Genomic DNA, 23,342 nt, shown 5'->3' on the forward strand with positions numbered 1-23,342 from the left:
GCAAAGCTGCCTTCCTCAAGAAGCTGAGCACCTCGTGTTCCTCACGAGCCTCAGAGAATTAGAGAAGGTGTTTTAAATTCACCAAGGACAAACTAATCTACTGTAAGTTACTGCAGTTAGTCCTAACCTTCATCCACTGTTTTTTGCTAAATACATCAGGTATTAAGATTTAAATAAAAATCAATATATTCACCTTGACATTTTGTGTTAGTAGCATCCAACTTCATGCATTCAGACTGGATGAAACTAATTTTATTATCAGTTTAGAGGATAAACTGTTTTATTTTGTCTTTATTTTGGTGTGTTATCTTCCTGATGAGTTCAGTACAGAAATTTCAAGGCAATCATGAGTCCAACATAACCATTCTGTATAAAATGGTGTGAGAAATAAATTTTAAAACAGAACTGTACTAGCCAAGTATTATCTCCAGATACACATTTAAAAAAAATGATTGAATTAACAGGAAATAAAGATTATTCCTTATTCATACTAGGCCCGACTCCAACACTGGTAATCAGATTGACTGTTAATAGATCCACAAATACTTTGGTTGTGCTCAGCGGGAGTACTTATGAGGGCAAATACTGCTGGGCCTTGCTAAAGGTGGGAGAACTGGGGCTTCTCTGACTCAAAAGTTTAATATTAACAAAACACTCAGTTGCTCACACCCCACAAAATGGTTTCAACTGAACAATCACGCCACTAGTCGGAGAAAGGCATACATGTGATAAAGGAGAATAAAAAGCTTATTGACGTGTTGATACATAGCTGATAAGGAAAACAAAAACCCACTTGAAAAAAAAAAAAAGCCACGGTTGAGTTTTAGTTGAAGTCAGAACCTGCATCTGGTCTCTTTTCTCTCCAAACATCAAGATGTTTGCAACGATGCTGAAGATACTTCCAATCCTAGCCACCCTTGCAGGTAAGAATAACAAACTGATTGAAATAACACTGAAGTAGAAGAACTTACTGAAATAAGAGAGCAGGTCAACGTGACTGGCAAACTGGGAAAACACTCTGGATTTATTTCTAGATGGAATGAATATTGTGGCTACAATGCCACGCTAATTTGTGGAAATCAGCAAGCTGCCCTCTGACTGGTAATTTTTTGCTCAAGAACGGAATTTTAGCTTTGGTAAATCAATGCTTTGCTTTACAGACAGGACGAGGCAACGAGTTCACATGTAGAGTGCTAGACTGTTTCAAGAGGAGCCAAAAGCTGAATGTGAGAAAACCTAACCTTCAAGGCTGGTTTCATCACATTTGGCTTTTTTATCTCTTCAAGATATTCCTGGGAAATGATGCCTTGGGCTCATCCCCACCATTTTTTGGGGGTTATGCTTAACTTTAAGCATGCATATAATCATTTGGGTTTCCGTGAAGTTAAGTGAGGATGTAATACTCGTTGGAATCTAGGAAATATATGGTATATTAAAGATAATATATTATTCATGTTTCAAAGACAATTTATTGTGCTAAGCTTTACTTTTAATATACGCAGTAGTAGATATTTTAAGTCTAATTCTCCAGGAGGAGATGAACTGTGTCCACTAAAGAAAATGAAAGTTAGATTACGCGTTTTCTTTTCAAGATGGAATTACCTATTTTGGATGCCAAAGAAATAATTTAAATATTTGCTCCTAGTATTTCAATGTCACCTCTCTCACGCACACAAACTCCACAGATTTTTGCCTTAGAAATTAAAAGGAATTCAGTGCTGGTACAAATACTTTGCAAAACAATGTTGTGGACTTAAGGCTAGCAGTGTGGCCGTAGCAAGGGGAACCACTGACTGAAGGTTTCTGGGGAGGCCAGCAAAATATCAGCAAACTGGTATTTATTTGTTAGCATTAAAAACTTCATGGGACTGCAATGAAAGTGGATGATTCCCAGTTAACTGCAGTCACTTTCTCTGTAGCAAGGAAATGCTCACACAGTTATATTGCTGAGTAAAAGACAGAGCAATGGTTTAACAAGAAGTTATAGTCCTGCTCACACTAGCCTTTTTTATGGGGTCACTTTTTATTCATGTGCTTTTTTCACTGAAATCAAAAGGGCTGTATGGATGAGATGGGATTATGAGTTCGAAACCATAAACAGTGAATTAAACACAAAGCAAAGCTCTCTCTAACTTCCATGATGTGGGAATAGGCTGTGCGGTTCCAGCTTACTCCATTTCCCGTCAAAAGCACCATCTTAGAATTAGCAGTGGCTTTTAAAAACCTTGCTGGACAAATAAAGTTTTATAGGTTTTGGCCTTATATGTTTACTAGAACTATGCTAGTATATTTCAGCTGAATGTATTTATCCTAAACATATAACTTTATGGAAGATGGAGTCATTTCAGCTAACTTCTTGTGGAAAAGCTTGTAATATTCAAGCTGTGGCACTCCTGACTCCAGACACAGAGAGTGATGAAGGAAACACACAGAGCAGATGACTGGAAAAATTATGTTTTCAGTAGTTTGCCATTGTGTTGAAGGACCATAGCTCAATTCCAATGAAGAAGAGAAAATTAATGCACATACTTGCAAGTATTATTGTGGCAAGAAACTATAATCTTCTGGCCAACTCTAATTGTTAAAGCTGAGAACAATGAACTGAGACAGCTAAAATAACATTACATGGCTTTCATATTAGATTACAGTAAGGATTAAGCTATTGGGAACTCATAGGACAAGCAGGACTTACAGATAGCACTGGGATGCCCTCTTTCCCCAAGGCAGGATCCACACTAATTTAGGTCAGTCTGCAACCATTCCCGTGAGACTGTTCTCACATATAATGCAAATCTCGCTGTAGTTAAAGCTTGCTAGTTCTAATCCTAGCCAACACTGACATGGAAAGTGGATTATTGCCTTCTTCCTTCCACTGAATTTCTAATACTCAAGCTATCGAACAAGGAAGTCAGACTCCAAAGATTTTAGGTTGAGATAGGCTTACCTACTGTAGGAGCTGATGGATCTGCAACATTTGCATGGTTAAAAATGCCAAAATATATTCTTTCTTAAACTATGTTTTCTCTCATGTGGGTGATAGTGATAATTTGAGCAAAATATTCTTTTGATGTTGCTGAAGGTTCTGTTTAAATTCTAAAAAGCAGCACCCTAGCCTAAGATGCACAGATATTCCATTAAGAGAAGGATATTTTGTATGTTTGCCTCTGTCACTCATACATCGGAAAAAAAACACAACTTCTGCATGGAAGCCATAAGGAACCTAAACATAAGCAAAGTAGTTAGCAAAAGGAAAATGGAGAAGGGCTGCTAGGCTCCAAACTGGGGGAACCCAACAGTGCCACTGAGTCAGAAACAGAACGTAAGAATACAATAAGAGACAACGCTGTAGCAGATGGTGAGCCACGGATAAAGATCAGACATCTAAAGGAGTAACTGCAGAAAAGAAGGCAACAAAGGTGTAAACGAGGACTCAGGACAGCTGTGAGCGAGAGCGTGAGGTTCAGGAGAGCACTGAGAGTGCAGAAGAAAGGTTCCGTTGAGCCGCAGGCTCTCAATGAGAAGACAAGCCTCTGCAGGTGAGAACAGGCCTGCTTTCAGCTCTGCTTTGTCAGAATATTCTTGGTTTTAAGGGGACAGCTATTCTGGGGATTTATGTGCTTGTTAGCTTTACCCACTCCCAGCTCGTTATCATGAAAACTTCCCCATCAAGCCCAAGGGAAACTGCTGAAAGGAGAAGGACAGACATCTCCTTCAGGTTGTTTGGATAAAGCAGGAGCAAGGCTCTCCTGCCCTGCTCCCGGAGCTGGCCCCAGCAGGTCCCTGCTCACCGTGCTTACTGCCCACAGGTCACGCCGGCAGCGTTGTGGTGACCGTTCCTGAGAAGATTGTGAATGTCACGACGGGCGGCAACGCAACCCTCCTCTGTACGTACGCGAGTTCTCAGCCGCTGGGAAATTTCTTTATCCAGTGGAGCTTTTACAGTGCCAAAGAGAGCCAGCTGCACACCGTAAGATATTTATTTGTTATTAATTTGAAGATATGTTTAAGGTGTCCTGATGTCCTTAAAGAATCTTGTTATGTTTTATAGCATTATCCTCGCTAATACCTGGGGGCAGGTAACATTGGTGTTCCCACACTAAAGACAAAGGACTGAGGTGCAGTGAATTTTAGGGCAGATGTACAAAGCTACCGAGGCTCCCAATTCCTACTGCATGCCTGGGCTCTCATGGAAACTTATGAGAAGGTAGGAGAGGCATTCAGATGCTTCAACAACTTGCTCCAAGTCACACAGGAAGCGTGACGTGGAGTAAAGCTGAGGTGTCCAAAAATCACACAAGTGCTCCGGCCCCTGGACCAGCTCCCTTTTCTCTTGTCTGGCAGACACTTCCTCCTATTGTGAACGTGGTTTTCCTGGTGAGACGCCCTTGCCTATGACAATGCATTCCCCACCTCAGGGTCAAATGCGAGCTCCATTAGCGCTGATATTGGGTGGCTCGGACGAGAGCAGTGCGTAACAGACCACCAGCCCAAGTCAGCAGCAGTAGTGGGAAATCTGCCCCAGTTAACTTGGGTTAGCATTTCGCAGCATCCCGTGGGTGTCACTGCAGTAGCAGAACAATTACAGATCAAAGGCAAGTGCTCCCTGCCCTTCCTGAGACCAGCAGCTCCCCTTGCAGCAGTGCAGCGTGGTAGGATGGAGTATCAGCATGGAGAGGGCAGCAGGACTGTGAGGGACACCAAGTACTAGGCAGCTGCCTGCTGTAAGCATTGCCCCAGCCCCTCACGTGGCTCTGAAGGCCTTGCAGAGCAGCCTGGACTGCCTCCAGGGAGTCAGGGATGGGATGTGCAACTTCTGTACATACCCACGCTAGCAGTCAGACTATGAGAGCTACCAATGAATCCAATGTTTGGGTGTGAAATTAATCCAGCATAACATGCAGGTTCTGAGTTCCCCTTAACTCACCCAGCAAGGTGCTGAGCAGTCAGCAATGCTTTCCTTTATAAGAAGAAATGCTGCTTAGAAGTATCACTGCATCCTTGAAGACCGTGACTTCTTTCGACACCCTAGTGTCACGCTTGGCCTTTAAGACAATCAGCCCGTTCCCCCTCCCTCCCCCCCTAGTTTTAACATTACTGCTAACATTTTTTTCCTACAAGTTCAATTTTCCTGCTCGGTGTTACACCTGAGAGCTGATGTAAACAGGTTTGACTTAGATCACTGGCACAGCCCACTCTGATGATATTCCTGTCGTGTTTAACAACTTCCTAATAACATTATATTCAGAGGTTTGCCACGGCTGATAGAGTTATACCTTCTATTCAGTTTATCAATTAGAGCAGAATTAGACTGTGTGCAATTTGCAGAACGTACAGTACTTACTACATTTGGCACTGAGCAATAGCCAGTATGCAAGCAAGAGCAATTTAACACAGGTCAGGGGAACTGCTTACCCTCCTGCTGTATGTCGTAGCTATAGATAAAGCCTCTAGCAGTGACAAGCACAAACAGTGGGCCCGTCCCAAGTTCTGACTCCAGCTAAATGACAGACTGATATATGCACACCTTCCTGACTAATTGTATGAGTAGTTGTTACTCATATCATTTGCTTTTTTCAAGTCAAAACTGTTCTTAAATAAAGAACTACTCACAAAAGGGTGGCAGCTTCACATTTCCTAAATTGTGCATAGAGTAATGCATTATAATTTTGATCCAGTATGTTGTAGCACAGACTTCAATCACTCCTTCAGGTGGGAAGTACAGCACCAAGACAGGATCGAGCCCATATTCTCCAGATTCAGTTACAGTCTCTCCATTTTACTTGCGTTAGATTTTCCTCATTGCAAGACAAAAAATGAAATACATTTTCTGATCACAACCAGGAAAAATAAGAAGATTATAGCTGAAAGTATTTCAGAGGGAGCATGGGACAGCATCAAGAGATCCAAGAGGGGAAAAACCATTTGTAAGCTGTGATGGATGATGAGAAAATATCCCCTAAGGAATGTAATCAGAACATACTGTGGGTGGTTTGGAATATGCTCCAAAAAGGAAAAGTAACTGATGCGAGGCGCCGAAATGCCAGGGAAACTTCACGGTTCAATCTCTTTAGCACTCAGTCCCAGATTTTGCAGCTCCCCCTGAATTCAGTGGGGAAGCTGTGCCTAGAAGGACTGGAAAAAATGCATCTGGTTTTCTCCCCATTTGGTACTAATTTCATGGTAAATTCACTTTCACACCACAGCACACATCCATTGGTAATGGATGATCTGCATTGTCATTAAATAAAGTCGATACAATCTAGCAAGGTGATGGGGTAGTGCTAATCCCATCCTCCTTGAGGACAGAGGCAAAACTTCCCTTCACTGCAGTGCCTGTTATCCTCAGCTCTACACTCAGCGAGGCATGGAGAAAACCCTTCCCTCTGCTGATGTATTCAGAGGGTGCATGCATGTGCAGAGCTGCAGGACTGGGGTGCTTTAATTGAACTGCTTTTAGCAACCCATTCAGCCCTGTATTATTTGGTCCCGAAGCTTTTTACTGCAACACAGTGATTCCTCAGCATTTTGAACCTATTCACAGCAAAAGTAATCGTGTTAATACAAACAGTGGTAAGAAAGGACTGTGACTGCTTGTGAAAAACACCAATTTAAAGAAGTCACACAACACAGCTGAACATGGAATCGGATTTTCAACCTGTCTAAACCCACAGCAATTTGAGGCTGCTCTTTCCATTTCGCACTGGTGAGTTTTCTGGGTTTCAGAAAGGACAGAGTGCCTGGCAGCATGTATACTTTTCACCTACAGGTTTAAACCAAAATAATCTTTGTCTCTACAAACCTGGCTTTGCCCTGGTTGCTTGGCATGCAGCTGAAGTTAAATTTCATATTTTCTTCCTAGTAGAAAGTATATGCATGGCAATGGAAGAGACTGCCAGCTTTGGCTTACGTTGTTTAAAGAATACTAAAATCAAGTCAAAAATATATTCAATATACTGTTGAGCTGACAAAAACAGCGCAATTGAACATGTTGGCACTATAGTTTACTGAATACCAGAACAGCAGCTTGCATGTTAAGTTGGATAAAATTATTAAATTTTATTATATACTTAGATTCATCTAACACATCTCAAATAAATAATGAATACTTCCTTAAAATTAGCGTCTATTTTCTCCAGAAAAAAATATTAAAAATTATACTGTTATTAAAAAATTGCCATTTTTTCAACAATTAAATGGATAAATTTTCAGCTTCCTTTTTTTTTTTTTTTTTTTTTTTTAGAGTAGAAAATGTCTGCCAAATATTTTAAAGATAGGAGACTTACAATTTTTCAGAAAGCTACAGAAAATACTTGTTATCTCACCTGCTACAATCCTAAATATTCCCAGCACCTCACTAAGTGCTCGCTGTCTTGAGGACCCTGTTATTCATGTGGCTAGTATAAAAAGAATTAACAGGGGGATATTCTCCATAACAAACATAATGAAATCTTCATCCTAATAAATAATGTGTATTTACATAGCTGGTAATACGGCCATTTCTCTCTGCAGTGGCAGCAAATAATAAAGCTAACACTGTAGTATGTTAGAATTAATTAAGGCAAATTTAGATTCTTTAGATTCAAATTAAGATTCTTTTGGCTTTTAAGATTAATGAAGCTGAGCTTTACATTATTAGATTTTAGGACATTATATATATATTAAGTATGGAGGCTATAGGTGTCCTTTTAAAAATAATGTTATTGTTTTATACCGTCATGTTACAAGTTTTGCAGTGTTCTGAGATATGTGAGCTCAGCCGCAGTTCTGTTTCGAAGGAAATCAATAAGATCAGTGTGAGGACTGGTGCCAGTGCTAATTTAACACCCTGGAGTATCCAGCCACAGATTTTACCTTGCTGCAAGCTTAGGCAGCGCTGTACATCAGTGCACAGACCCAATGCTTCCCAGCGCTTGCTTTGTGAAGCTGGCTGGCGTGCTTTGCTGTTTGTTGTGGTGTTTTCATATCCTGTTCCCCTTCGCCACAATGCTGGTGCAGGTGCTCAGCAGCTAAAAGCCATGGCAGTTACACGGGTGGGGAGGAGATGCCACAAACAGCCGGCTGCTCGCAGACAGAGCGATGAGGAGGAAGGCAGCAAACAGGGGAAAGGCAGGTGTTCGCTGGGCTGGTTTGAAGACAGTGTAGGTATATGTAGTGAGGAATATTAAACTTTTCTCTAATTGGAGCCTAATTCTGCTCCTATCCTGAGAAGTTCCACCAGTGGAAGTAATTCTCTTTATTTGAACTAAATACTGTAAATGTCAACTAATGGAAAACGGGAAGTTATGTGTATTTTTACTTTTTTTTTTTACTTTTTTTTTTTTTTTTGGCCTTTTTCGCCCTAGCAATATGTCTTTTTAATGATGAATTTTATTTTTAAATAGCTGCTCCCAGCCAAGGATCTTGAGAAATTTCCAACTACCCAACTCTCTGTACTTTACCAATAGACAAACTGAGGCAAAAACTACTTATTCAGCTCACCCAGAGTAACAGAATATATCTCAGCCTTATCTGCTTCCTAAGGTAGACTCACAGCTCCTGCTAAGATCTACATCTGTGCTTCATTTTATGCTCTGAGTCACTCGGCTGACCTCAGTATAAAGCACCTAAATAAATGTTTGAAAGACTGAAGCTTTCTGTTGACTCTGCACAGGCGAGGCTGCAGCCTGGCAAACCTAAATCCAAGTCCTGAACCCAACCAGCACCACACCTCGAGCCTCCAGCCCAGGCCACCCACAGTTAAAGCAAGTGAAATTATCAGAGACACTGCGTGGCTACCCAAGATATGCTCACTGCAGTATTATTGATGAAATTTTGAGTTAACTAGAGGAGTAAAGGAAAGGAATGGCTGTTGTTTGCAAGAGATGCTGGGTGAATTATTGATACGCCTCTCATGGAAAAATTCTCTTAAAAAAACCTACCTTGAAATACTTGCAAATGATGACATTAACACTGCTTTGGCAAAACTGCTGATGGATGATAGTGAGGGAAGGAGTGTAGCAGCCTGTAGCAATGGTATCTTCCATTTATTCTGTATATTGGCTTTCATCCCGAGGGAGCTCTGCATTTTTCTCCTATCTGTGCTACCAAGGAAGTGTCATTTAGCAGCAAGGGGCAAGACTAGGTCCTGAGAGCCCACCACACATGCTTCCAGTCACAGATGCCTGAGGTCGTGTGCTGCAGGGGCTGTCAGTGCTGCAGGGGACGCTGGCTTGGAGCACAGCAGCCCAATCCAGCCCCCAAGTGAAGACAAGCCTCTGCAAAGCACTGCCTGGAGCACTACAGATAACTTACTGGAAGGGGCCTCTCTGATACATGAGCATTTTGTTTTGCCTAAGGGTGATGTTTTTAAAACCAAGTCTTATCTAACACTTCAGTGACCCTGCAGGCACCAAAAAACACAGCTTCATTTAATGGCAGAAAGCAAAGGCAATACCTCCAGTGAAGGGAAGACAGACCCTGCTGTCAGTGCAGTCAGAGCAATTCCTGGATGCCACTAGGGTTGCTGTTGGCTGCTTGTGGTTCTCTCTGGTGCTGGGGTGACAGTCTGCAGAGAGAAGGTCAAATAAACTGGCATGCTTATGCAGACAACAGAGCAAAAAAGAGAGTGGCGACAAGTAGAAAAAGATCAGGTTGTAACTTACGTGTTTGGAGCCAGTAGGACACTTAGTTTGCCTAATTTTAGGTAGAACTCAGCAATAAGATGGTATTGCATCCCACTCTGTTACTCAGGGCTTAAGACATCTGCACAACGTGCTGAGCATGAGGCACCCTGCCCTTGTGAACAGCACCGCTGCCTTCAGGGGAGTTGTGTAGAGAACAGGCTCTTGGACTTTGGGGGCACATTTCCAGTCTCATTTAACTCTCAGACCAGCCCATTTTTACTCAAATACAGCACTCCCCGTGTCACGGTATTCTGAGTATGGATGAAAAGTCAGTCAGTCATTGTCAAAAGATGGTGTATGTGACAGATGCACGGGGAAGATGTAGCTGGAGATACAAGGTAAGAAACAAACAAACAAACAAACAAAAACCAAACAATCTTAACAACAACATAAAAAGAGCTAAATAGCTTCTGCTAGATTTATACTGCTATAAAACTTGTAATTATGTTCTGGGTTAAAATCCTAAAACCAGCACATGGCTGAGATGAGCTCAATCAGATGCATCACTCAGAGCTTTTACCTCACGCTAATTTTTACTGCATTTTCCTCTATCAGAATTATTCTGGAAGTAGCTGTTGCTTTATTCCCACAGCTATTCAAGTGGCTGAACTAGTAACTAATCCTTTGAGAATATTCTACCCAAAGAGTATCTGAATAGCACGTCCACACACCAGGAGCCTCTGGGCTGAATGTGAGCAAGGCTGAATAGCCCAGATTTGGGGCTAGATATTTACAGAGAGAAAAAATATTCCTCCTCGATCCCCCCTCTAGAACGTGACATTTTGGGCTGTGACGTACAGAGGAACCCAAAGCTGCCTGCTGAACCAGCCTCCTCTCAGCCATCAGCTGGCCGGTGTCCCAGCCAGAATTCCTTCCAAACCCTCTTTGAGTGGGATTCCTGTCTCACCGTGAAGTACAGGGTGCAGCCCAAAGCAAATTGAGGTCTGATAACTGCCAAAGGCACTGAGAAAGCATGTTTGTGCTTGATACGCTGTAGAAATTACTCACTAATAGTTCAGCCACAAGAATGACACTGTGAGAACATGAAAGAAATGATCCTCCAAAGCATTTTGCGCCAGTTAAAGCTGCGGAGTGATTAATTCTCTAAAGGCTTCTGACTCCATCCCTTTCTTCTACTAATGTGCAATTGTGACAAGAGGTTTCCAGTCATCCTCGGTTACCCATGACAAAAATCCCAGTAATGTAGGGCAGAATATCCCTGCTGCAGTCTGGCAGATCAAAGTTCCATTAAAAATGTGTAGAAAGCAGCTGTGGATGAGCAAATGCATTTGGGGCCAGGCTCAGTCACATGACACACGTCAACGAAACCAACGCACATGTGAGCATTTGCCTGCTTATCTAGCAAGCTCAGAATCTGCGCCTTGGGCTTTAATTAACACTTGGAGAGTGCAGCATTTGCTCTCTGATTAGACGGTAAGATGCTTAAGGGAAAGATGAATACATTTTTTTCCCTGGTTATTTTATAAATTCTGTCTGTACTCAGAATTCAGAAAGAGATGATGATACCTATCTGCTGAAGTTGTTAACATCTCCTTTTGCACTTATTGGTGAGAAAGAGACTTCAACAGTTCTTTTTATGGTAGCCTGAGAAAATGACAAAGAGAAAATGATAGAACAACACGCTGCTGGGGCCGGAATGCCTCCGAGTGCCTGAGCTTTACAGCTCTCCAGGCAAGGGCTGTGAATCAGAATGAGATGCTGAATACATCAGCCTAGAGAAACGTCATCAGACAGGATGCTTCAGCTTTGCATCTGCTGGTGGGAGAAAGCGAGATGGGCTGGGGGAGGGAAGATAGGTATTAGACAGGAAGCCATGTCCTGGTTCTGCCTCACCGTCAGGACGTCAAGGCTACTGTGCAGATTAAGTGGCATGTTTTGTAACACATCTTCAAGTACATCTGCTTTTACAAGTTTGACACCCAGATGCACTAGGCAAAACAGCAATGTGGTGTGATGGCAGCAGGGGATGGCAGGAACACTGACCTGGACTGAGTCCATCCAAAGCCATTTGAAAGACGCACATTTACACTAATTCTAGCATCTATTTGTCCAGCCCCAAGAAGGGAAAGGAAGCAGATGGAGGCACGTTTCTTCTAATTTTCTGCCTGTTTTTTCACACGTGTGCTCTACCCCCCAAGGAACAAGATTGCTCTATGGGAGATGCTGCATAAACAAACCTGTAGATGGGTTTTTCCTTTTCTGCCAGATATCTGGCAGCCTTCGAAAACCCTCAACACAGCTTTGCCAACTGCTTCCTCTTCAGGTGAGCACTTTCCTTACCATCACACAAGAAGGGGAACAGCCTTCCCACAAGTCAGGTGAAGGTAGAAAAGGATGTGTGATTTCATGTACCAGATCCTTCTGAATTCACGACACAAATGACCTTGCCTCCAGCATCGAGGTTACCAAGATTTTCTTCCAAACTAGCATGACCATTCCCACTTTCTTCCCTGTTCTGTTTGTAACCCATATTCGCTGAACAGGTACACAAATAGTTCAACTGCCTTGGAGCGCTATGAGACCAAATCCTCTTGGTTGTAGCAGACACTGAGACTCTGGAGACACAGAGTAACCATGCCATTGGCATAGAAAGCCAGGAGGGATGACTGCTGACACCGCTGGGCGTTAAGCAAACCCTCGCCCACAAGTTAGAGAACAAACTGCAATCCTTTCCAAGGCCAAGGAGAGACTTTCTGGACAGCTTTTAACTGTTTTGCAGAAACTGCTGTTTCAGACTGTGGAGTTATTAGGGACAGCATTTTTAGGAGTGATAATCTCACTTTTTTTTTTTTTTTTTTTTGTCAGTTATTTGATTAGTCATCTGAGGCAGCTGCTCCCTTGAAATGTGAAAAGGCATCATTATATAAAAACTTGCATGAGCAAACAAGCTGGTAATTAGAAGTAGCAACCATTACTACATCCACGGTATTGTTTTTCCACTGGTAAATCATCGACTTCACTATAGCTGCTCATGGTTTGCTTGAGGACATTAAGTGCTTATTTTTACAGAGAACACAGCAGATTTCTTGGGTACTTTTTACATTCAAGATACTGGACTTTAAACATATTTATCACGCTGATTTAAAAAGGCCTCTGGCAAGGGACTGCCATTGACTGCATTTATACTTTTCCCATGTAGACATTTTAAGGACATTTCAGGTGAAATGGAAAGAAATGTCAATGAGATGCATACTTGTGGGAAGGGATATCAGCTGTCAGATGCCAAAAAAAAAAAAAAAGAAAAAAAGAAGCTTTCTCTATCTTCCACAGAAAAAAAGTTTTTGACTTTTGAAATGGCATAGATACATTTTTGCAAATATTTTCCTATCTTTTTTTTTTGGAAAGGCATAAACATGGTGTTTTTAAGGACAATATACAAACTTTTTATACAAGGGTTTAAAATATTAATTTTGAGTGTATTGTTTAAAATGGGCTACAAATTCGCAGCCAATTAACTGAAACATGTTCCTCTTAAATGAAATTTCCTGTGTACACAACCCAATCATACCTCTGGGACAAGATATACACTCGGTAATTAATCACAACATTACTCAGCCTTTTTGGTGTTTACCACCTTCCCTCAGGCAATGAACTCCACAGCTAGTGAGATAAGCATCATACAGGAGCAAAAGAGAGAAAGGACAGGAGCCTGCAGGGGAACCAAGTGCATTTCCTTAAGCTGCTCAACTGTGTTTATATATTCATAGTTCAAACAACAACAAAAATACTAAAAGATTCAGTTTAAATCCACGAAGAGAAGAAATATTCTCTGCTGTGCTGACACCTGCCTCAGATTTAACAGTGTACACAAAATATTTCCTCTGTGTCCATTCAGAAAGGAAGAAAGAGCACTGGGGATTAATTTTGCAGTGTATCATATGAGGGCTTAGATGTGTAATTCACCCTGACATCAGATGAACTACATCACACTCACAGGGAGCACTTGCTCCTCTGTGTTGTTTACTGTCATGCTCTGACTGCATTTACAACTCGCAGTGCCAGACCTGTTTCCCAGGAACATGTGCTGTAGCTGAGCTGGCACACAGCAGGCATAAATCCCAAATGGCTCTAAGGTAGGCTAAAGAGAATTTAGACCTTTTTTCAATAGTGAAGCCCTAGGAAAGAATACAATGGACCTATCTCTCCTCTCACACTGCTGCAAATCAGGCAGTACTTCATATAAGACATTGTGCAACTGAATTTCACATTAGTATGAAGCTGATGGAAGCTCCTGCCCTTACCCTACTCAAATGACCATCACACTACCAACAAAGAGGAGGCACAAATCCATCACTGCTGTGATCTGTAGAGGAATATCTGTTTAAGAGAAGCCTGAGGTCAGAATTCACAGGTTCTGTAACTTCAAACTCTTGAACTGAGCAGTGTATAACGTTATGTTATTGCTTGTACTACAATAAGTAGAGAATGAAAGAAGTGCAGCCAATAGCTTTTTTTAATTACAGGTATATCAGCTTTATATTAGCAAAGCAGAAAGCCACTTTTAAACCTGATGGGCTTGCATGCAAAAAATGGAAGCTGGAGAGTCTCTCCAGCAGTCTTGCAGACTGCTAACAAAGCCCACGCTGTGCTAACATTAAAGCTGTTATCCTTCCTCGCTGTAACACCAGTTTCCCACGTGCTGGCAGCACACGTAGTAGCTTTGGTACTCAGAGCCCTGCATCAATTGTACCTGGTGTTTGCAATCCTGGGGCAGGGACAGATCAAGCCTGGCTGGAAAGCAGACAAAACTGCACTTGAGATGGGGCCAAGCTGCAGTACCGGGGCTGCTGGTGCTGTACAGCCTTGTGTTTTGACCTTCATTTCAAAGCTTTATCACTGCATACACCAGCTATGTTCAGGCAGTTTTGGGGTGTAGCTTGCCTTAAGCTAATAAAGGCATTGAGATAACATTGCTTAAAGATTTCAGTCAACACTGTATCAGGGTGGATAAATAGAATTAAGAATAAATATTCTTAATTCAAAAGGCAATCAGTTGATCTGCAAAGTAAAGCAAATTATACTCCTTGCCTGGGGATTTGCAGTGTCCCTACAGGCAGGAAGCTTTGACAAAAAAGAACTTTTGATATTAGTCAGGCGTGAATGGCATTTTACACCAGTCTGTGAAACTTTTTCCTACAAGCATTTTCCAACTATTTCTATTAAAAACATGTTGTCAGGTCCAACTTCAATAAATACATTTACAGTGCTGATTCCAGAATACTGTCAGTGGGACAAATGTTAGATCCATTTGGGCGCCAAACTGTAATTCTGTACGGTTACCACTCATCACTGTGAGAAAATGGTTTATGGATTGTGCTGCAGCCACTCCATTTGCCTAGGAAATGGTGTTTGTGCACTGGGGAGCATACTGCTTATCCCAAACACTGCCACTTATATATAATACTATTAGTAACATCTGACAGAAGTAATTAACGTTCCATAGTCTTTCACATTAGCTTTGTTCTTCCAGATCTAGATTTCCCAGTAGAGTTAGACAGGACAGCATGCACGTACTCCTTGAGAACTATTATATTCACCCCAAAACAGATGAAGTATTCACAGCTCAAGGCCCAAGTCTCAAACTACCAACCAGTCTCCATAATGAACACAATTTATCCTTCTGTTCAGCCAACGAGTTTGGGCTTATAAGCCTGTGAGGCCAACTCTGTTCCCAGAGTGCTCTTAAGTACAATTCATGCTACTGAAATCAGTGAAATCCATCAATGTTAAACAGCTAATTTTAATTTAAATGCTGCATTCCTTAGAGACATTTTTGCTTACCATGCCTTTAATTCTGCAGAAGTTTACTACTGTATAGTAAAAGGGGAACTTCTTGGTCCCAAACAGGTATGACTTCAAGCACTGAAGCCAACAGCTGTTCTTGACTTCCATCTACGCTATAAACTCAAAAGAAAAAAGAAAAAAAAATAAAAATAAAAAACAAGATAGTTCATGACACTGGCTCTGATCTTGATAACACAAACAAGAACAACATAGTTGCTCTAACTGCACGTGTGATGATTCTGCTGGTGTTCTTGTACTGCACTATTATTGCTTCCAAATTCAAGGCAGACAGATCAGGCACCTTGTTTGCTTAGACCTATGTCACGTGGATTCACTTCAGTTCTCTGTTTGCTAGCTTCTATATTTGGAAAGCTCTGCAGCCACCCCCTTTTTGCAGTGACAAATCCATTCCTGTCATAATCTTCTACTAAGCTGCATATTAATAATATCATAAATGATCAGTGCTTCAATTAGTGCCACTATTAATTGCGCATAACTTAGCATTTGTACACAGATTTGTCATACGATGGTCAATGATCTTAAGTCTGTGACTGAAGGACCTACAAAAAATAGCTACTGTCCATTTATACAACGAAAAAAATCCCTGTCCTGAAAAGCTTGTCATCTAAGAACCATTAGAAATGTACATGCAAATGTACCACATGTTTATCTCTGTTTTCTTGGGGAAAGGTGCAAGAAAGGGGGTGACCTTGCTTCACTTAATCAAAAATCAACCATAATCCAGTTACAAGCAGCAAACAAAGTGGCAGTAAGATCTTTTGTTCTGAAACTAACAATGGATTTTCTACCACAGATCTATTATTATTCAGGAGGACAGTCTTACTCCTATGGAGAGTTTAAGAACAGGATCACAGCTGCAACAGGTCCAGGGAACGCATCGATAACAATCTCCAACATGCAGCCCTCTGACACTGGTTCCTACACCTGTGAGGTTTTCAGCCCACTGAATGATGCTGGCCAGAGCCAAAAATCAGTGATTGTCAATGTGCTGGGTAAGTGCCTTTCCTCTGTACTGTTGTACTGTAGTTTTCCTGCCCTATTACAAAAAAAAATCACGCCTCAAAATAAGCAGCAGCAGAGGGAATGACGGGGCTGTGATGAACAAGGCCTGTGATGCAGAAAGAAGGGCTCACTTGTGTACTGACGCAAAGCTTTTCTCCGAGGGCTTTGAAGGCAGGTAGAGCTTGTGGTGCCATCTAGCTTCCAGACGAAGCAGACCTCGCCTGATACCACTCAGCTGCTACACTTGCTTGACCTACAGCAAAATCTCATGGTCCCCCGAGAGGCCTTCAGATTTACTTCGTACTCTCGAAAAGCTACCTGATTTAAGCAGGTAGCTGGAATTATCCAAGTTCACTACATTGTTCGTGTTGGAAAAAGAATGATACTATTTGATTAGTATCATCAAAGACGAGCCGGCGGGGAAGAAGACCAGCCTGGCTGAACAGAGAATTGTGGCGTGGGCTTAGGAGAAAAAAGAGGGTTTATAATCTTTGGAAAAGAGGGCAGACCACTAGGGAGGACTACAAGGATGTTGCGAGGCTGTGCAGGGACAAAATTAGAAAGGTCAAAACTCATCTGGAGTTCAATCGGCTACTGCCATTAAAGATAACAAAAAATGTTTTTATAAATACATCAACACAAAAAGGAGGACTAAGGAGAATCTCCATCCTTTACTGGATGCGGGGGGAAACTTAGTTACAAGAGAGGAGGAAAAGGTGGAGGTGCTTAATGCCTTCTCCTCAGTCTTTAGCGGCAATATCGGTTGTTCTCTGGATACTCAGTACCCTGAGCTGGTGGAAGGGGATGGGGAGCAGGATGTGGCCCTCACTATCCATGAAGAACTGGTTGGTGACCTGCTACGGCACTTGGATGTGCGCAAGTTGATGGGGCCGGATGGGATCCACCTGAGGGTACTGAGAGAACTCGCAGAGGAGCTGGCCAAGCCGCTTACCATCATTTATCAACAGTCTTGGCTATCGGGGGAGGTCCCAGTTGACTGGCGGCTAGCAAATGTGATGCCCATCTACAAGAAGGGCCGGAAGGCAGACCCGGGAAACTACAGGCCTGTCAGTTTGACCTCAGTGCCAGGGAAGCTCATGGAGCAGATTATCTTGAGAGTCATCACGCAGCACTTGCAGGGCCACTTCAGGCCCAGTCAGCATGGGTTTATGAAAGGCAGGTCCTGCTTGACGAACCTGATCTCCTTCTATGACAAAGTGATGCACTGGGTGGATGAGGGAAAGGCTGTGGATGTGGTCTACCTTGACTTCAGCAAGGCTTTTGACACCGTTTCCCACAGCATTCTCCTCAAGAAACTGGCTGCTCTTGGCTTGGACTGGCGCACGCTTCGTTGGGTTAGAAACTGGCTGGATAGCCAGGCCCAAAGAGTCGTGGTGAATGGAGCCAAGTCCAGTTGGAGGCCGGTTACTAGTGGCGTTCCCCAGGGCTTGGTGCTGGGGCCAGTCCTCTTTAATATCTTCATCGATGATCTGGACGAGTGCACCCTCAATAAATTTGCATATGACACCAAGTTAGGTGCGTGTGTCGATCTGCTCGAGGGTAGGAAAGCTCTGCAGGAGGATCTGGATAGGCTGCACCGATGGGCTGAGGTCAACTGCATGAAGTTCAACAAGGCCAAGTGCCGGGTCCTGCACCTGGGGCGCAATAACCCCAAGCAGAGCTACAGGCTGGGAGATGAGTGGTTGGAGAGCTGCCTGGCAGAGAAGGACCTGGGAGTGATGGTTGACAGTCGGCTGAATATGAGCCAGCAGTGTGCTCAGGTGGCCAAGAAGGCCAACAGCATCCTGGCTTGTATCAGAAGCAGTGTGGCCAGCAGGGCTAGGGAGGTGATCGTCCCCCTGTACTCGGCTCTGGTGAGGTCGCACCTCGAGTACTGTGTTCAGTTTTGTGCCCCTCGCTACAAGAAGGACATGGAGGTGCTCGAGAGAGTCCAGAGAAGGGCGACGAAGCTGGTGAGGGGTCTGGAGAACAAGTCCTACAAGGAGCGGCTGAGGGAGCTGGGCTTGTTCAGCCTGGAGAAGAGGAGGCTCAGGGGCGACCTTATCGCTCTCTGCAGGTACCTCAAGGGAGGCTGTAGTGAGGTGGGGGTTGGTCTGTTCTCCCACGTGCCTGGTGACAGGACGAGGGGGAATGGGCTTAAGTTGCGCCAGGGGAGGTTTAGGTTGGATGTTAGGAAGAACTTCTTTACTGAAAGGGTTGTTAGACATTGGAACAGGCTGCCCAGGGAAGTGGTGGAGTCACCATCCCTGGAAGTCTTTAAAAGACGTTTAGATGTAGAGCTTAGGGATATGGTTTAGTGGGGACTGTTAGTGTTAGGTCAGAGGTTGGACTCGATGATCTTGAGGTCTCTTCCAACCTAGAAATTCTGTGATTCTGTGATCAAAATAAAAAGCCCTTCTAATTGTAAATGACAACTTCTCTGTGAAGCCGTTACTTTTAAGCATAACCCAGGCCCAGCAAAGACCAAAATTTCAGAAAGAAGTAAAAAAGAGTGGAATGACATTTACTTCCTAGTAAGTCAAAAGTTTGTACTAACCCCATCTAACCATTGCTTTTGTACTGAGAACGCATGCCTGGTCAGAGGTACAAATCAAACCCTTATGAAGGAGATTGCAGTATCATTTGCCCGTCTTCCGTGTACAGGACAAAGACACATGTAAATTCATTTCCTGAAAGTCACATTTTTCACAGTACAATTATTAATTCTCATTTAAAATCCCCCAAAGAGTAAATCTTGGAGCAGATAAGGGAAGAGACTGTACTTTTCCCATGAAAACTAACTTATGCACATAAACTTTGGCTGTGTTCATTGCCAGTATAGTCCTAGTGATGGTACTCCAAAAAACCACAACAGCATGCCTAGACATAGGAAATGAAAAATAATAGCTGTAAGCAGAAGCAAAATCTTCAGTGTACAAAGTAGGGAAACTATCAAAACTGTTGTTGTTGTTGTTTGTTTTTTGTTTTTTTTTTTTTCTTTTCTTTTCTCTTTTCTTTTCTCCACATAACTATAGTTGATTTATTTATTCCACAACTGCAAGATACTGAAGAATCAGGCCTTGACTCTCTCTTTTTACGTGGAAAAGCTCCAATGCCCTGAAGGAAAGATGGGAAAGATGCTGCTATGTGGCAGAAAATGCTAGAGAATGTATAGTGGCTGGTCCAGTATAAGTAACTGATAGTTGCCATCAATGCCTAACATCTCACCATCCCTGTAATAGTATTTATTTAGCATGCAAAGGAAGAAAAGATAATAAAAATGTATCCTAGGCCACGTGTATATATTTAGTATTACTGAAGTCTTTACAGGAGAGCCTTTGGTCAGATGCACAAACAAGACTATGCTCTCTGACAGAAATCTGTAACTGTGGTTTTATTCTTTACTACAGCAGCACAGAAACAGACCCCAGCGTGGAAGCCTGCAGCCCTGGGTGTGAACTCATGTCTCTGTTCTTGTTCTTTTACAGTCAAACCATCAAAGCCTTTCTGCAAAATAGAAGGAACGCCAGAGAAAGGCCATCTAATCTACCTCTTATGCAAATGTGAAGAGGGATTGCCTCACCCTACCTACCACTGGTACAAAGTAGACGACAGTACCCTCACGCCTGTGACTGAGCAATTTAGTACGTAACTACAGGACTGCCATACCATGCTCAACAGCCAGAGTGCTGTAGTACCAGCTAGGATTTCAAACACTTTGCATCACATAGGGCAGTTAAAACTTACCCTCCTCTTCTGACGTTCAGTATCACAAATTCATATTTTTACACACTCAAATTGGCTGTCACAAAGAGCTATTTTTTTCTTATTGTTAAAAAAACTTCACGTTTGTTTGTTTGTTTTAATAAAAACTGTGGCACATTAAAGTCTTGTCTATACCAACCATTACTTTAAATGTAAACAATGTTAAAATGGGAGAAATATTAATACCTTTACATCTTCCTTCCTTTGGAATTTTGAGTGAACTTACATTCAAATTAAGGCAATTTTTCATTCAGTTGCTAAGAAATCCATCCTGAACATCTTCAGTACCTGTTAGCTTTTCATTTATGAAATTACAATGACAATAGTATCAGTGCTGGTGAAACATTAGACAGACTTACTTATAGAGTATGGGCATACTACTCATCTTCTAATATGTTCCTACAGAATCCTCTGTTGTAATTGTCAAAGAAGGTAAATGTTTTGGATTTAAAGAATACATATATATAAAGAATGAAAGAATAATGGGAAAACCCTTTAGCTTGTACTGTTTTTCTTAAAAGCTCTCACTAATACCAACTAAAGAAAATCATTTCCCTCTAAAGTATACGAATGTTAATCTGTACCTGTTCTCTGTTTGCCACAGATCCAAACACTGGCATTCTTTACATTGGCAACCTCACTACCTTTGAAACAGGATATTACCGCTGTATAGCCAGCAATGTCATGGGGAACAGTACCTGTGAGCTTGACCTAACTTCAATGCGTAAGTGAAAATAATCCCTTATATGATCTATGACATACTCTTTGAAGGAAAATGCTGTAATATCTTTGAAACAGATTTTATTTTTTTTTTTGGAAATGCAGGCAGTAGTCAACCGTATCTGTTTGCAGATTTTTCATGTAAACAGTAACATTTAACAAGAGCCAAGTGTATGTTGTATAAGCAATCATGAGATATGTCCCTGAAATGAGTACTCAATTACTCAGTGGTCTATAAAATGAAAATGGCAGGTCAGAGCTAGCAGCTGTGCTGAAGTGGAAATAGGTTTTTAGGGTTCACAAACAATCAGATCATGCAGCTGAGCAACAGAGATAAAGGCAACCTCAATTTCAGATTTTGTTTGCAAGGATTGAAGAACAAAGGCTTTCAACTATGGCCAATGTTAACAACCCAGTATTTCCCTTAGCCGGTCATAAACATGGGGCTTGTTGTGAGTAGGGTGCTAACTGTTAAGAAAGAAGGCAGAAAAGGTCATAAAAGCCCAGTTCTCTTTTTCCTAGAGTATCTTTGGCCTCTCTCCTGGAAAAACATACTTAGTTTTTTAGGTCTTTGAACTGAATGCCTTCTTTCTGGTAAAGGATCCTCCACTAAAGTTGTATGGGATTTTGCTGGATTAATACTTAAATTTATTTTTTTTTCCTTTCTAGATTCAGACAGTGCTACTGTTGCTGGAGCATTAATTGGAGCAATTGTGGCAGCTGTTATCATTTGTGTTATCGTCTGGGTCTTAACCAAGAAAGCAAAGAAAAAGAAGTCATCAAGTAATGAAATGCAGTAAGAATTCATTTGTTTGCTTGATTTTAAGACAATTGTTTCTGTAAAGCACTGCTGATAAACCAGAGCTAAAGTAAAACATAAACACTGTAAACATTTATAGAAGAGTAAATAATACAAGGCTTGAGAAAACTTCTGAAGTGGGAGTATTTGCTTTTGTGTGACTTTCAGGCTGTTGCACTTGTAATATGGTTGGTCATTACCCTCTTCCTTATGTTTACATGCAGCTACTACCAAACAATACCTAAAATATAGGTTGGAAAAACAGTGCTTTGTATTTAAAAGTTTATGGTGGTTGTTAATAACAGGTGGATGAAGTCAAAAAAGTATAGCAGCTAAGGGTTTCTCTCAGAGAATCAACTACTAGACATGACAAAGGGCTATGGGACACATGCTTGGGATACTCTAACGTATCTCAAATGTCTGGAGCCACTAAGGCTTAGGCAAAGAATGGAGCCCAGAATGTCCATTTTGATCCTGCTTTGGAAATGTCTTTTTTTTTTTTTTTTTTTTTCCTGTGCTTTGGTTGCTCATTTCTCTCCTAAATCGCCAAATCTTCAGGGTATCATCTCATATGCTACACAGTCAGCCCCATGATGTTTAACGTTTAATTAATACATGCAGCTGAGCCAGAAAAGATTGTCATGTCATCTGGACACTGCCCCGTAGCAGAGGTCTAAAACTTCCTGATGGGCATTACTGCTAATCCAGGCCAGTGGCCCCTCATGCACATGATTTCTGCTTTGAATTGATGTAGCTTTAACTTCTGATTAAGTGCTTGGACCCTAATAAACCTTACTAATAAACCTTACTACCTTGAATTAACCCACTAGTATTTGATACTTTTTTACATGTTAAAGTACTTAAATATTGGGAGTTGATTTATTATTGTTTTGATAAGGGAAATGGAATTCATATCTATTACTAAAAATATTTTTCTAGATATCAGCCTTTTCATAGCTCTTTTCTGACTGTACCTTATGTTTATGTATTCGAATGGGACACCAGATCTGCATGCAATTTCCCTGAAAGCTCACACCAACCAGTTTATTTTGCTATCCCTTTTCAGACACTGTCCAACACTACTCAGTTTCCCATTCTGCTTTAATGAGCTGGCATTTAAACATACTAAAACCCACTTTTTTTTTTTTTTTTTCTAATAAAATCATTTAAACCAGTGATACTGATCAGTCTTATTATCCACCACTGTCAATCTCTGTCTTAACAGTGATTTTGTACCTTCTCAGGTGCTCTCATAACAGAGTCCTAATAATATGGGGGTTAATGTTCAGATGACAAAACTACGAAGATATGTTCTTTTGAAAGACTCTAGTGTAGATGGGATTTCAATACGTGAAATTACAATCCTAATCCTGTCTCCCTGCAGAGTAATGGCTCAGAAACAATCCAATGCAGAGTATGTTCAGGTACCGAATGAAGAAAACATACCTGCAACCACAGTTCCATCAAGCAACATGACAAACGAATACCCCAGTGTTGATGAAACAGCAGCTTCTGGAACACCTGAAAATGATGAGAAGCAAGACGTGGAAAAAGAAGAAACAGCCTAG

At 41.7% G+C, this 23,342-nt stretch overlaps 1 protein-coding gene across 1 annotated transcript; it reads left to right on the forward strand.

Moving 5' to 3' along the window:
• Window positions 1-874: 874 nt before the first annotated feature.
• On the forward strand, window positions 875-23,342 carry VSIG1 (V-set and immunoglobulin domain containing 1; the record flags this gene model as incomplete). Its single annotated transcript, XM_084293801.1, has 8 exons — window positions 875-923; window positions 3,807-3,967; window positions 9,893-10,000; window positions 16,282-16,480; window positions 19,979-20,134; window positions 20,860-20,979; window positions 21,645-21,771; window positions 23,159-23,342. The coding sequence occupies 8 exons, from the start codon at window positions 875-877 to the stop codon at window positions 23,340-23,342; spliced, it is 1,104 nt and encodes a 367-aa protein (XP_084149927.1).

The sequence above is a fragment of the Netta rufina genome (assembly GCF_964035555.1).
Source record: "Netta rufina genome assembly, chromosome: 12".
Classification (NCBI taxonomy): Eukaryota; Metazoa; Chordata; class Aves; order Anseriformes; family Anatidae; genus Netta; species Netta rufina.